The sequence below is a fragment of the Biomphalaria glabrata genome, chromosome 2 (genome assembly GCF_947242115.1).
Source record: "Biomphalaria glabrata chromosome 2, xgBioGlab47.1, whole genome shotgun sequence".
Taxonomy (NCBI): Eukaryota; Metazoa; Mollusca; class Gastropoda; family Planorbidae; genus Biomphalaria; species Biomphalaria glabrata.
Window position 1 is genome coordinate 19,630,693 of NC_074712.1, and position 15,828 is coordinate 19,646,520.

General features: G+C 36.5%; 1 protein-coding gene across 4 annotated transcripts in view; it reads right to left on the reverse strand.

The window, feature by feature from the left end:
• The window catches only part of LOC106055865 (uncharacterized), a 133,379-nt gene that overhangs the window by 49,729 nt on the left and 67,822 nt on the right, over positions 1-15,828 (reverse strand). For all 4 annotated transcript variants that reach the window (XR_008776467.1, XR_008776468.1, XR_008776469.1 and 1 more), the window contains exons 17-22: positions 14,470-14,631; positions 13,851-13,994; positions 10,990-11,048; positions 10,289-10,414; positions 6,077-6,264; positions 4,732-4,904 (exon numbers count right to left, since the gene is read on the reverse strand). Coding sequence is in view for 1 of the 4 variants with exons in the window: in XM_056019591.1 (XP_055875566.1) it covers positions 4,732-4,904; positions 6,077-6,264; positions 10,289-10,414; positions 10,990-11,048; positions 13,851-13,994; positions 14,470-14,631 (852 nt within the window). In the remaining 3 variants the exon portion in view is untranslated. The remainder of the gene's footprint in view (positions 1-4,731; positions 4,905-6,076; positions 6,265-10,288; positions 10,415-10,989; positions 11,049-13,850; positions 13,995-14,469; positions 14,632-15,828) is intronic.

Below are 15,828 nucleotides of genomic sequence, written 5' to 3' on the forward strand. Positions count from 1 at the left end.
ATTACAATGAAATAACCTGAGGAATATTACAATGAAATAACCTCAGGACTATTACAATAAAATAACCTGAGGACTATTACAATGAAATAACCTGAAGACTATTACAATGAAATAACCTGAGGACTATTACAATGAAATAACCTGAGGACTATTACAATGACAACCTGAGGACTATTACAATGAAATAACCTGAGGACTATTACAATGACATAACCTGAGGACTATTACAATGAAATAACCTGAGGACTATTACAATGAAATAACCTGAGGACTATTACAATGAAATAACCTGAGGACTATTACAATGAAATAACCTGAGGACTATTACAATGAAATAACCTGAGGACTATTACAATGAAATAACCTGAGGACTATTACAATGATATAACCTGAGGACTATTACAATGAAATAACCTGAGGACTATTACAATGACATAACCTGAGGAATATTACAATGACATAACCTGAGGACTATTACAATGAAATAACCTGAGGACTATTACAATGACATAACCTGAGGACTATTACAATGACATAACCTGAGGAATATTACAATGACATAAGCTGGGTAATATTACAATGACATAACCTGAGGAATATTACAATGACATAACCTGAGGAATATTACAATGAAATAACCTGAGGAATATTACAATGAAATAACCTGAGGAATATTACAATGACATAACCTGAGGACTATTACAATGACATAACCTGAGGACTATTACAATGACATAACCTGAGGACTATTACAATGAAATAACCTGAGGACTATTACAATGAAATAACCTGAGGACTATTACAATGAAATAACCTGAGGACTATTACAATGAAATAACCTGAGGACTATTACAATAAAATAACCTGAGGAATATTACAATGACATAACCTGAGGACTATTACAATGAAATAACCTGAGGACTATTACAATGACATAACCTGAGGACTATTACAATGAAATAACCTGAGGAATATTACAATGACATAAGCTGGATAATATTACAATGACATAACCTGAGGAATATTACAATGACATAACCTGAGGAATATTACAATGAAATAACCTGAGGAATATTACAATGAAATAACCTGAGGAATATTACAATGAAATAACCTGAGGAATATTACAATGACATAACCTGAGGACTATTACAATGACATAACCTGAGGACTATTACAATGACATAACCTGAGGACTATTACAATGAAATAACCTGAGGACTATTACAATGAAATAACCTGAGGACTATTACAATGACATAACCTGAGGACTATTACAATGACATAACCTGAGGACTATTACAATGAAATAACCTGAGGACTATTACAATGAAATAACCTGAGGACTATTACAATGACATAACCTGAGGACTATTACAATGACATAACCTGAGGACTATTACAATGAAATAACCTGAGGACTATTACAATGACATAACCTGAGGAATATTACAATGACATAACCTGAGGACTATTACAATGAAATAACCTGAGGAATATTACAATGAAATAACCTGAGGACTATTACAATGACATAACCTGAGGAATATTACAATGACATAACCTGAGGAATATTACAATGACATAACCTGAGGACTATTACAATGAAATAACCTGAGGACTATTACAATGACATAACCTGAGGACTATTACAATGAAATAACCTGAGGAATATTACAATGACATAAGCTGGGTAATATTACAATGACATAACCTGAGGAATATTACAATGACATAACCTGAGGAATATTACAATGAAATAACCTGAGGAATATTACAATGAAATAACCTGAGGAATATTACAATGACATAACCTGAGGACTATTACAATGACATAACCTGAGGACTATTACAATGAAATAACCTGAGGACTATTACAATGAAATAACCTGAGGACTATTACAATGAAATAACCTGAGGACTATTACAATGAAATAACCTGAGGACTATTACAATGAAATAACCTGAGGACTATTACAATGAAATAACCTGAGGACTATTACAATGAAATAACCTGAGGAATATTACAATGAAATAACCTGAGGACTATTACAATGAAATAACCTGAGGACTATTACAATGAAATAACCTGAGGACTATTACAATGAAATAACCTGAGGACTATTACAATGAAATAACCTGAGGACTATTACAATGACATAACCTGAGGACTATTACAATGAAATAACCTGAGGACTATTACAATGACATAACCTGAGGACTATTACAATGAAATAACCTGAGGACTATTACAATGAAATAACCTGAGGAATATTACAATGACATAAGCTGGGTAATATTACAATGACATAAGCTGGGTAATATTACAATGACATAACCTGAGGAATATTACAATGACATAACCTGAGTATATTACAATGAAATAACCTGAGGAATATTACAATGAAATAACCTGAGGACTATTACAATGAAATAACCTGAGGACTATTACAATGACATAACCTGAGGACTATTACAATGACATAACCTGAGGACTATTACAATGAAATAACCTGAGGACTATTACAATGACATAACCTGAGGAATATTACAATGAAATAACCTGAGGAATATTACAATGAAATAACCTGAGGAATATTACAATGAAATAACTTGAGGACTATTACAATGAAATAACCTGAGGAATATTACAATGACATAAGCTGGGTAATATTACAATGACATAAGCTGGGTAATATTACAATGACATAACCTGAGGAATATTACAATGACATAACCTGAGGAATATTACAATGAAATAACCTGAGGAATATTACAATGAAATAACCTGAGGACTATTACAATGACATAACCTGAGGACTATTACAATGACATAACCTGAGGACTATTACAATGAAATAACCTGAGGACTATTACAATGACATAACCTTAGGACTATTACAATGAAATAACCTGAGGACTATTACAATGACATAAGCTGGGTAATATTACAATGACATAAGCTGGGGAATATTACAATGACATAAGCTGGGGAATATTACAATGACATAAGCTGGGGAATATTACAATGACATAAGCTGGGGAATATTACAATGACATAAGCTGGGTAATATTACAATGACATAAGCTGGGTAATATTACAATGACATAAGCTGGGTAATATTACAATGACATAAGCTGGGTAATATTACAATGACATAAGCTGGGTAATATTACAATGACATAAGCTGGGTAATATTACAATGACATAAGCTGGGTAATATTACAATGAAATAACCTGAGGACTATTACAATGACATAAGCTGGGTAATATTACAATGACATAAGCTGGGTAATATTACAATGACATAAGCTGGGTAATATTACAATGAAATAACCTGAGGACTATTACAATGACATAAGCTGGGTAATATTACAATGAAATAACCTGAGGACTATTACAATGACATAAGCTGGGTAATATTACAATGACATAAGCTGGGTAATATTACAATGACATAAGCTGGGTAATATTACAATGGCATAAGCTGGGTAATATTACAATGACATAAGCTGGGTAATATTACAATTTAATGTGCTCGGTAAAACTAGAAAGTAATGAGATTTGAGCCGGTACTTTAAATAATCACAATAGGTAAGCATAACAATATCAGTTGATTACACTCATTAGAACATCTTCATGTCAATTTCCTTTCATATCTTAAAACATCTGAAAATCATTTTCGTACAGTTTATTAATACAAAAAGTTTTTGGAGCGCGACAAGAACTAAAAGAACAGATTGTGACAGACCATAAAACTGTGTATATGTGATATAATAATACAGTGAATTAGTAAGACATTCCATTATATTGACGTATATTGATATTTTGATTGAGATCGAAATAGCAGGGGACGTAATTATTCTGACGAATGAACAGAGTTGCCAGTCCTGTTAATAAGACAGCGCTTTCTAAGTTTCAAGATTGATCATTCCTGTTGAGTAGCCTCTGTGAAGACCTTCCCCTTTTTTTATATTCTTTGTTTCGATAGCAATAGGGCTGGGCAGTGTTTTAGAAAATGTCTTTCGTTGTATATAGCTTACAATAAACGCTTTACAATTCACATTCAAGACCACGTGGCACGTGACTTTATTTTACTGATGTTAAGGTTTCATATTATTGTTGGCTGACTTGACTTGACTGCCTTAGACTAGACTGCCTTAGACTAGACTGCCTTAGACGACTGCGTCGGGCTCGCTGAATTCAGTTTTAACCATCTCCTCTTGTTCTCTATGGTGGGCTTTTGACATGGGCTTTTGATATGGGCTTTTGACATGGGCTTTTGACATGGGCTTTCGACATGGGCTTTTGATATGGGCTTTCGACATGGGCTTTTGAGCCTCTCAAGCCCCCCCCCCCTCCCTGATGGAGTTGATGATGACGTTGATGACGATGATAAGTCTGCGGCTAACGAGGACGTTGTATGGTCAGCCCTAAAAGCCGATACTTTCCCCAGCTTTTGCCACTTATAAATGTAAAGAAGACAGGACTACGTTATTTCCATCTCTGCACTTCCAATCAAAGGCAAGATTTACCCAGTGTAAGACTTTGAAAACGCTGGGCTCTTGTTGTGATCTCTAAATGTGATGGAGAGAATACCCAACATTAACCATTAGTTCTTAAACAGGTGCATAGCTTGGTGCATAGATTGAAAGTCATTGTAGATCAGTTGACTATGTTTAATGTTTGAATCTAAAATTAACTCTGGATGAGCCGACATCTTCACCTACCTCCAGGTGTACTTATAATAAAATAACGCCGAAGGGATCAGTATCCCTATGCTGGGATCGCCGTTCAACCCGATGCGATTTGTCCCCAATACATCACAGTTGGACCGTAGGACGTGCATGACCTGGACAGCCTTTGAACTGGTCAGCACTCTCGACATGCCAGGCAAATTCAACTGAACAAAAACAAGCAAAATAAAAAAAAAATCCTTTAAAAAAAAGACTAAAGGGAAATAACTCCGTCGTTAAAACTATATCTACCAATAATGTACAGGCTATTTCCCTTATTCGATATCAAACAAAATAATTCATTACTAATAATTATTTGACTAATTGGGTATTTTTGTTTATTGATTCATGTTTTGGTACAATAAATAATTGTTTCAATTATCAACCTGATCGGAAAATGTGTGGGGGAGAAACAGAGTTAACAATTAATTAAGGGGATTAAACCCAACAAATTTAGCCATATCTGTAACTACTGAATTCTTCGTTTCCCTTGTTGCTATCAAACACAATTATGAATTGCCAGTGATTAATTATCTGATTGGTTACTTTTTTATTGATTCATGTCTTGTCTGTGTCAATGAATAATTGTTCGAAGTTTCAACTTGATCCGAGAATGGGTGTGGTAGAAATAACGTGTACACAATCTTGACCAGACAGACAGAGTGAGTTGATATAAGCTTTAGAGTAACAAAGATCATGTACATTAGTAGTCATCAGCAACATCGACATGATGGGTCCTCTCGTAACTTAGTTCTTCGTTCTCATTATTATTTTGGAGCCAGTGGCGTAGCTAGGGTAGGGAAAGAGGGGGTCCAAAAATTAAAAAATCCTCCCTGGCCCCCACTCCCAAATCAGTGTCCGAAATAAGTTTTTTTACTTAGATATTACTCCATTATCTCATGTAATAATGTCAAATGTCAAAATGCAGAAACCCCTAAAGAGGTCAAGCCACCCGGGCACCCCACATCCCTAGCTACGCCCCTGGTTGGAGCTAGACCAATACATGAGATGAACTGCGCAGTTTCCAAACCAGGGAGCTCTCCATAGAGTTTTCTTTCTACAGGGGTGTCTTGGGGTCATTTCCTCGTTGATCTGGTCGGGTTAGCTTATAATTGGCGTCACCTATCTTGTGATTCGTCCCTTCGTCATTACCAAAAAAATTAAAACCGTGGCTTATCTCGTCACTCTAACGTTTTTCTAATGTCTCAAAGAAAACAAAGCTCTTTATACAACGACAATGTAATTTATCCACATTTTTATTTAAAATATATCCTTGAAAATCTGGTAGGGTCCTGGTACAAATAGAAGAATCTTGCCCAGCCTCATATTGGTCACTCACCACAATGTAATCCCCAAGATAATTCAATGTATATTCTTGTAGTTGTAAGCTGTGTGTATCATCTCCTGCTAAGGTGATCACTGTGTTATCAGCTGAAGCAACCACCACAAGATAACTCTGGTTCTTCACATCAGGGAAGGTCAAGGTAATGAACTCTTTCCCGTAACTCCTAACCGGAAGCAACATTTCTGTGGAAAAATTACAGTCCGCCATTTCAGGCTGTGCTGAGAGACGAAATAGAGAGCCACCCAAAAGTTGCTCAACAGGTGGCGCCATTGTTTCACACACTTACACCTACACACATATACACTTACATCTACACACATATAGATACACTTACACCTACACACATATCATAAGATACACTTACACCTACACACATATATATGAAACATGCAAACAAACTAGAAATGCTAGCTCTGGTATATCTAGGTACATTCGAATAATCCGGCAAATCGGACCATACCGTGACGAGATATTTCTGATCCTAATAACCGTCAGGTCCGATTAACATGATTCAACTGAATAAAAAGACTTGCTGTGGTACTTTAGAATCGGTTGATAAAGGCGGTTGGTCCGATTAACCGGTGTTCCAATTAACCAGAACCGACTGTATAACTAAAGAACATTAAAATGTTTTTGCCATGTCCACACATTAAGTAATTCGTTTTTTTTCCTTCACTTTTTGAAATTGACTTTTCACCACAGAACACAAACATGAACTTCAATATAAAGAATTTCAAACGCTGGAAATACAGTTTCAATACGTTGAACTTTTTTTCTTGGCTACCAAAAGTTCAGATCAATATGTGAAGGTAAGGATCCGAATTCAGCTTACCCTAACCCTAACCCTAACCCTAACCCCTAGACGACAAGGTCTGAAAGGGAAACTTAACTTTACTCTTCAACCAGACACAATCTATTAGCACAACCTGCTTTCATAAGTCATTAAGAGCTACAACATGCTTCAATAAGTCATTAAGAGCTTCAACATGCTTCCATAAGTCATTAAGAGCTACAACATGCTTCCATAAGTCATTAAGAGCTACAACATGCTTTCATAAGTCATTAAGAGCTACAACATGCTTCCATAAGTCATTAAGAGCTACAACATAATTCCATAAGTCATTAAGAGCTACAACATGCTTTCATAAGTCATTAAGAGCTACAACATGCTTTGATAAGTCATTTAGAGCTACAACATGCTTCCATAAGTCATTAAGAGCTACAACATGCTTCCATAAGTCATTAAGAGCTACAACATGACTGCTTCCATAAGTCATTAAGAGCTACAACATGCTTCCATAAGTCATTAAGAGCTACAACCTGCTTTCATAAGTCATTAAGAGCTACAACATGCTTCCATAAGTCATTAAGAGCTACAACATGCTTTCATAAGTCATTAAGAGCTACAACATGCTTCCATAAGTCATTAAGAGCTACAACATGCTTCCATAAGTCATTAAGAGCTACAACATGCTTCCATAAGTCATTAAGAGCTACAACCTGCTTTCATAAGTCATTAAGAGCTACAACATGCTTCCATAAGTCATTAAGAGCTACAACATGCTTTCATAAGTCATTAAGAGCTACAACATGCTTCCATAAGTCATTAAGAGCTACAACATGCTTCCATAAGTCATTAAGAGCTACAACATGCTTCCATAAGTCATTAAGAGCTACAACATGCTTTCATAAGTCATTAAGAGCTACAACATGCTTCCATAAGTCATTAACAGCTACAACATGCTTTCATAAGTCATTTAGAGCTACAACATGCTTCCATAAGTCATTAAGAGCTACAACATGCTTCCATAAGTCATTAAGAGCTACAACATGCTTTCATAAGTCATTAAGAGCAACAACATGCTTCCATAAGTCATTAAGAGCTACAACATGCTTCCATAAGTCATTAAGAGCTACAACATGCTTCCATAAGTCATTAAGAGCTACAGCATGCTTCCATAAGTCATTAAGAGCTACAACATGCTTCCATAAGTCATTAACAGCTACAACATGCTTCCATAAGTCATTAAGAGCTTTAACCTGCTTCTATAAGTCATTAAGAGCTACAACATGCTTCCATAAGTCATTAAGAGCTACAACATGCTTCCATAAGTCATTAAGAGCTACAACCTGCTTTCATAAGTCATTAAGAGCTACAACATGCTTCCATAAGTCATTAAGAGCTACAACATACTTTCATAAGTCATTAAGAGCTACAACATGCTTCCATAAGCCATTAAGAGCTACAACATGCTTCCATAAGTCATTAAGAGCTACAACATGCTTCCATAAGTCATTAAGAGCTACAACATGCTTTCATAAGTCATTAAGAGCTACAACATGCTTCCATATGTCATTACGAGGTATAACATGCTTCCATAAGTCATTAAGAGCTACAGCATGCTTTCATAAGTCATTAAGAGCTACAGCATGCTTTCATAAGTCATTTAGAGCTACAATATGCTTCCATAAGTCATTAAGAGCTACAACATGCTTTCATAAGTCATTAAGAGCTACAACATGCTTTCATAAGTCATTAAGAGCTACAACCTGCTTTCATAAGTCATTAAGAGCTACAACCTGCTTTCATAAGTCATTAAGAGCTACAACCTGCTTCCATAAGTCATTAAGAGCTACAACATGCTTCCATAAGTCATTAAGAGCTACAACATACTTTCATAAGTCATTAAGAGCTACAACATGCTTCCATAAGCCATTAAGAGCTATAACATGCTTCCATAAGTCATTAAGAGCTACAACATGCTTCCATAAGTCATTAAGAGCTACAGCATGCTTTCATAAGTCATTTAGAGCTACAACATGCTTCCATAAGTCATTAAGAGCTACAACATGCTTCCATAAGTCATTAACAGCTACAACATGCTTTCATAAGTCATTAAGAGCTACAATATGCTTCCATAAGTCATTAAGAGCTACAACATGCTTTCATAAGTCATTAAGAGCTACAACATGCTTTCATAAGTCATTAAGAGCTACAACCTGCTTTCATAAGTCATTAAGAGCTACAACATGCTTTCATAAGTCATTAAGAGCTACAACATGCTTTCAGAAGTCATTAAGAGCTACAACATGCTTCCATAAGTCATTAAGAGCTACAACATGCTTTCATAAGTCATTAAGAGCTACTTTATCTGAGTACAATTCAGGGCCGGATATAAGTAAGTGAAGAAACTGGACAGGATTTTTGTGACATCCTTCTTTTGAAGACTTTATTGAAAATGCACTTTATTAATGCTAGTGTATGATAAGAGTAAGCTACTTGTACACCTATTCCCATTTTTTTTCCCTTTTTAGCCGCTTCCGAAATGGGAATAGCCGCTTTAAGTTTTGTGTGGTCTGTCTGTACGTCCGTTTGTCCCGTTTAGACCTCGTAAACTATAAAAGATATTGAAAATCTGATATTTTAGGAATTTTAGAGGACCGATGCAATGGCTACTCTTTTGTTTTCTGAAAGCGAAAATTTTAATTTTCAAAATGAAATATGCAAGCAGCTTTGTCATAAAAATACATTATTTGTATAACTATTCACTAAAAATAAGAAAACAAAACAAGGAAGATTATTTAGTGAGATATTTATTTAGCGTATTTTTAACACATTTATGCTATCGGTTTTAGATTTTTTTGTCCAAAAATGGTTTGCATAACTAAATTGAGGTATTTTCGGTATTACTAGCTACTTATATTAAAAAAAAAACATATTAACAAGAGAACAAATCTATTTATTGCGCATATAAGTCCAACATAAATTAAACTATTTAACTATATCATTTTAACTATTGATTCATTGTTGTGTGTGTACATGGAGCACTAGTGATATAATAACATTTATAGATCTAAGGTATCTTGTGGCATCTAGTGGTTCCCAACTAATCACAAAGTCTCTTGAGTTGTTTAGCATTACTAGTGAATAGTTGTAAAAATTGTATATTGTTATGAAAAGATTGCTTGATCATTTACTTTTAAAAATTTAATGATTCTCTTTCAGAAAAAAAAGTAGCTGTTGCATCAGAACTACAATATCATGATGTCCGATTTTCAATATCTCTTCTAATGTCTGTGTTCTAAACGAGACGTACGTACGGACAGACAGACACCACAAAACGAATAGCGGCTATATCCCTTTCGATGGCTGCTAAAAAAGCAGTCTTTGTATCGTGTTCGTGTCCACAGAATTAGATTTTGTACCTGCTGAAAGATCTCGAGTATCGTCGTCAACATGCTCCGTGTCTGCCCTGCACGTACTGGCGGGAGACACTGCTCTACAGCTGCCAGAGATCACACCGAAAGGATTATCTCCCTCGACCATTGAGCCTAAATTTAGAACACGTGTTTCAGTTAGTGTCATTGCTTTAACAAGTTAAAAACACAGAGATTTTCTGCTCAGATACTCAGCTCACTAAAACTTAAGTTTACTAAGACTTAACTTCATTAGGACTAAGCTAACTAATTCTAAGCTTATTAACCGTCATTAGCTCTTTAGCACTAAGTAAAGGTGCTATGGAGTGTGTCTATGTGTTTGTGTGTTTCTATGGTGACGGTGGGAGGAGGTTAGAGATTGGTTTTTAATGATGCAACATAGGTGGCATTGTGGTCAGTTAGGACAGACAACTCCAGAACGGGAGACCGAAAAGTTTTGTCATTGTAGTGAGTTAGATTTTGTTTAAAAAATATATTATTACTAGAGTCTAGTACATTTATTTGATCTCATATCAGCTTGATTTTGTCTATATTATAATAAAAGTTATATTTAGTCTTGTTCAAAGAGAAGTTATTCAAGTTATTTAAAGTTGTACAAGTTCAAATAAAACGCACAAAGTCATTTGGTGCAACAAGTCAATGACCGCTCGTAACAAAAGAGATACATTCCTAAATTATTTGGTGTTTACCTGTCAGCCTTCCTTTGGCGAATCGACCTTCACATTCGGAGATCTCAAATGATTGGAAACTGAAATATAAGTAACCTGTTCACTGTCAGCAAAATGTTAAATAAAGAATTCTGTAAGCGATCATTATCTAAGTCTTAATTTTTTTTAAATTTTTTTACGTATTTAGAGAATTGAGTTTCAACGTGTATAATTAATGCTGGTGAGAAAGTAATTAGTGTCCGCCATATTGTTTCACTCAATGTTTAATTTCAACTCAGTTAACGTTTAGCCAGTCAGTTATATCATTCTATAGTGGCACAGTAGAAACTAAATGAAACTAAATGACCTGCTGAGACTCGGTCTGTTGGCTTGTAGCTGAATCAGCTAGGACAACTCAACCCATGTAAGGCGTATTTCATTCTTTACAAAGGACTTGCAATAAATGTAAACCATCTTCTTTGAAAAGAAAACTGACTATATCTTGTATGTAGCAATAGGCCCAGACTGTCACAGAGTAAAAGTGCACACCGTACATTAGTTCTCAGCCTTAAGAGTGCACACCGTACATTAGTTCTCAGCCTTAAGAGTGCACACCGTACATTAGTTCTCAGCCTTAAGCGTGCACACCGTACATTAGTTCTCAGCCTTAAGAGTGCACACCGTACATTAGTTCTCAGCCTTAAGAGTGCACACCGTACATTAGTTCTCAGTCTTAAGAGTGCACACCGTACATTAGTTCTCAGCCTTAAGCGTGCACACCGTACATTAGTTCTCAGCCTTAAGAGTGCACACCGTACATTAGTTCTCAGCCTTAAGAGTGCACACCGTACATTAGTTCTCAGCCTTAAGCGTGCACACCGTACATTAGTTCTCAGCCTTAAGCGTGCACACCGTACATTAGTTCTCAGCCTTAAGAGTGCACACCGTACATTAGTTCTCAGCCTTAAGAGTGCACACCGTACATTAGTTCTCAGCCTTAAGCGTGCACACCGTACATTAGTTCTCAGCCTTAAGAGTGCACACCGTACATTAGTTCTCAGCCTTAAGCGTGCACACCGTACATTAGTTCTCAGTCTTAAGAGTGCACACCGTACATTAGTTCTCAGCCTTAAGCGTGCACACCGTACATTAGTTCTCAGCCTTAAGAGTGCACACCGTACATTAGTTCTCAGCCTTAAGAGTGCACACCGTACATTAGTTCTCAGCCTTAAGCGTGCACACCGTACATTAGTTCTCAGCCTTAAGCGTGCACACCGTACATTAGTTCTCAGCCTTAAGAGTGCACACCGTACATTAGTTCTCAGCCTTAAGCGTGCACACCGTACATTAGTTCTCAGCCTTAAGCGTGCACACCGTACATTAGTTCTCAGCCTTAAGCGTGCACACCGTACATTAGTTCTCAGCCTATCTACTGACTTTTTTGTTTGGAACTTTCCTTTCCCCTCTCCCCTTTTTCTAATATATATATATATAAATTTTTACTTCTAATGACACGGCCCATATTTTTACGATCCCTCAAATATATTGTTAAGCTTGTTAATTATAATTTATCTGTTATGTTGAATTAAACGACCAGCTCTTTCTTTATCTTCTTCTCACTCTCCTTCTCTTTCACTCTCTCTTCCTCTCTCTTTCTCTCTCTGGTAACACTTCCTTTTATTAGCACATCGTAATGCTCTCCCATTTAGACTTTTAACTTGAATTGGAACGGTCCGCTTCTCTCTGTCTTTCACTTCATATTTCTTTCCTTCTCCTTATCTCTCCTTCTCTCTCTCTCTCTCCTTCTCTACCTCCTTCTCTCTCTCTCCTTCTCTCTCTCCTTCTCTCTCTCTCTCTCCTTCTCTCTCTCTCCTCTCTCTCTCCGTATCTCTCCTTCTATCTCTCCTTCTCTCACTCTCCTTCTCTCTCCTTCTCTCTCTCTCCTTATCTCTCCTTTTCTCTCTCTCTCTCTCTCTCTCTCTCTCTCTCTGAATCTCCTACACAGATTCGGACATGTAATGAAATTTGTAATAGATCTAGACTAACAATGACAATCTGTGCAATTACAAATATTTTTACTTATTTTTTTTTTATTTATCGCAATTTCATGCTTTTAGCTTTCTCACTACGCTATGATCCTATCACTTTCTCACTACGCTATGATCCTATCACTTTCTCACTACACCAAGATCCTAACACTTACTCACTACACCAAGATCCTGTCACTTTCTCACTACGCTATGATCCTATCACTTTCTCACTACACCAAGATCCTATCACTTGTCTGGACCAGTTGGAAAGGGGTAGGGTGAGACGGGGTTTCTGGGTGATCGTTTTTTATATTTTTTTTTTAAATAAAGGAAACGACCTGAATTCGAACTAATGGACTAAAGCCATCTCAGGCTTCTGAAGCTAACGCGGTAGCCACTCTGCTAGCGAAGAGTCTATGAAGATTGTCTGTTTATCTATTGTTTCTATTTCATGTTTGTGTTCACTCAGACGACAAGCTAAAATAAAGGGGACTAATTCAGCGTATACCACCACTTCAGTCAAGTACTATTTGTTTCCTTTGTTTGAGATACCAAACAAAGTATTTTTTACCAAAAGTTAATTAACTAATTCCTTTTTCTCCCCTTGATTCTTGTGTTGTCAGGTAAAAGAAATAATTATGCAAAATTTCAGCTTGATCCGAAATTGGGTGTCGGAGAAAAAACGTGTACAAACTTTAGGCCAGACAGACACACAGACAGATACACCGACAGACATAGTGAGTTGGTATAAGCTTTGCAAAAATGGAGCAATAGCTTTATTCTATACATTTTCTTATGAAAAATGTGTCAATGCCTGATAAGACGCGCATTATAGCAAGCAATTATATATTTTCTTTAAGTTGACATTCGTACCTGGCGAGTTCAATTCTGACGTGCTCTCCCATGTCATAGATCGAAGTCCCATAATCGAATTCAAACCAGGATTTCTGGTCATGGCGGAAGTAAAAGAAGATTTTTGTGGCCACGTGAGCAATGAGATGGACGGAGGGTGTTGTCCTGGAAGTTATAGATGGTCGACATTTAGGTCATTATCGACACATTGAATCGAAGAGACTTTTCAACTTAAAATTACAACCAGCAGCTTTTTTTTTAAATAGAGATCTTTAGATCTTTATAATGGACTGTGGGACTTAATGTCAGCAGTATAAGGGAGATTAACGATATAAGACGGTCATCTATGACCAAAGCAACAGTTTCAACAGATGACGTGTTTTACACACGGACTTGGACGTAGGCCTAGTGTTTTCACATCGAAAGTAAAAATCTTGATCCCCAAACAGAGCAACTGTTGAATTTAACGAGCTTAGGAGATAGTATTTGTGTTCAAATAACTATCTACTTCTTGTTTTTATTCGACGAACCTTTCCAGGAATTTTCTTACCTTCTTGGACACCAAACTTCTAATTAGTCGTAATTTTAAAGTTGACAAGTGTAAAAACTAAATATTTAGTTTTCCAAAGGCATATCTTACCCCAGAGTCACGACGAAATATTTTGTTCCCCAGGACTCAACGGCTATCAGAGTCAGTGTGTCTATGGAGGACCTCCATTCAGCTATCAAAACGCTGAGACAAAATTGTCCTTCTTCACTCTCTGCTCGGAAAGTTCCTTTCACACCCGATTTCTTCTCATTCCTAAAACAAAAAGTCAACAAAAATCACTTTAGTTATTAGGTGTCTGTGTGTATTTACTGTGCTTGTATCTGGCCACTTCCCAATAGATAATGGCGTAAAGCAGAGCTGAGAACTTGCTTCTTCTCTGTTTGCAATCTTTTGTTGCTGCAATGCTGAGTTCGTTGAGGAAGAGATCGAATGAAGGCATCAATGTCAAGTTCCGCTGTGGAAAAATATGCAGAGGTCGAAATTAGGTTTATGTACCCATGTGTAACACCACATTGATATTTTATCTTCGGAATCGAAGACATTGCATTGATATTTTATCTTCGGAATCGAAGACATTGCATTGCCTCACCACAAATAGTTCTACATACAATATTCTTCGACTTGTTAGTTCTTTATCGAAATATTAAAAAGGCTTCATGATGCTTTTTAGCCGAGCCCTTTTTGTTATTATTATATAATATATAATATAATATATATAATATATCATTATTATATTTGATCCGAACACCTCCACCCCCTAAAGACACACATTTTAACGCCCCCTGATATAATTTAGGCCCATGAAATATAGCAGGGCCGGCCTTAGGCATATGCAAACTAGGCAGCCGCACAGGGTCTCCGATTAATGGGGGCCTTGCAAAGGACACAAAGAATTTTGGAGAAAAAATTGCGAAACATCGATCAAAACTCAAACACAGAACTCTGTGGCTCTATGTCTACTAGCCTCGCTCTAAGTCTCTACTGAGATTCAAGGTTTACTCTCCATTGTTTAAATCTCAATATACAAGTTAGACAACATATGCTAGAAGACAATGTTTCTTCCTTTTGGTGAAATGTCCAAACGTTAGTTCTAGCCTGGTGATTATGAATCGTCCATGAAGTACATTAGCGCTAACGGCGCCTATACGAATTTAACTTATTGGTTAATTTAGATACAGATAGAGGACGTTTTATAATTCCTTACGTAATTTGTTTTTTCTATTTCATTTGGGGCCACCCTATTCAATTTGCATAGGGCCGCTCTATTCACTTCGCCTAGGGCAACTCTATTCACTTCGCCTAGGGCAACTCTATTCACTTCGCCTAGGGCAACTCTATTCACTTCGCCTAGGGCAACTCTATTCACTTCGCCTAGGGCAACTCTATTCACTTCGCCTAGGGCAACTCTATTCACTTCGCCTAGGGCAACTCTATTCACTTCGCCAAGGT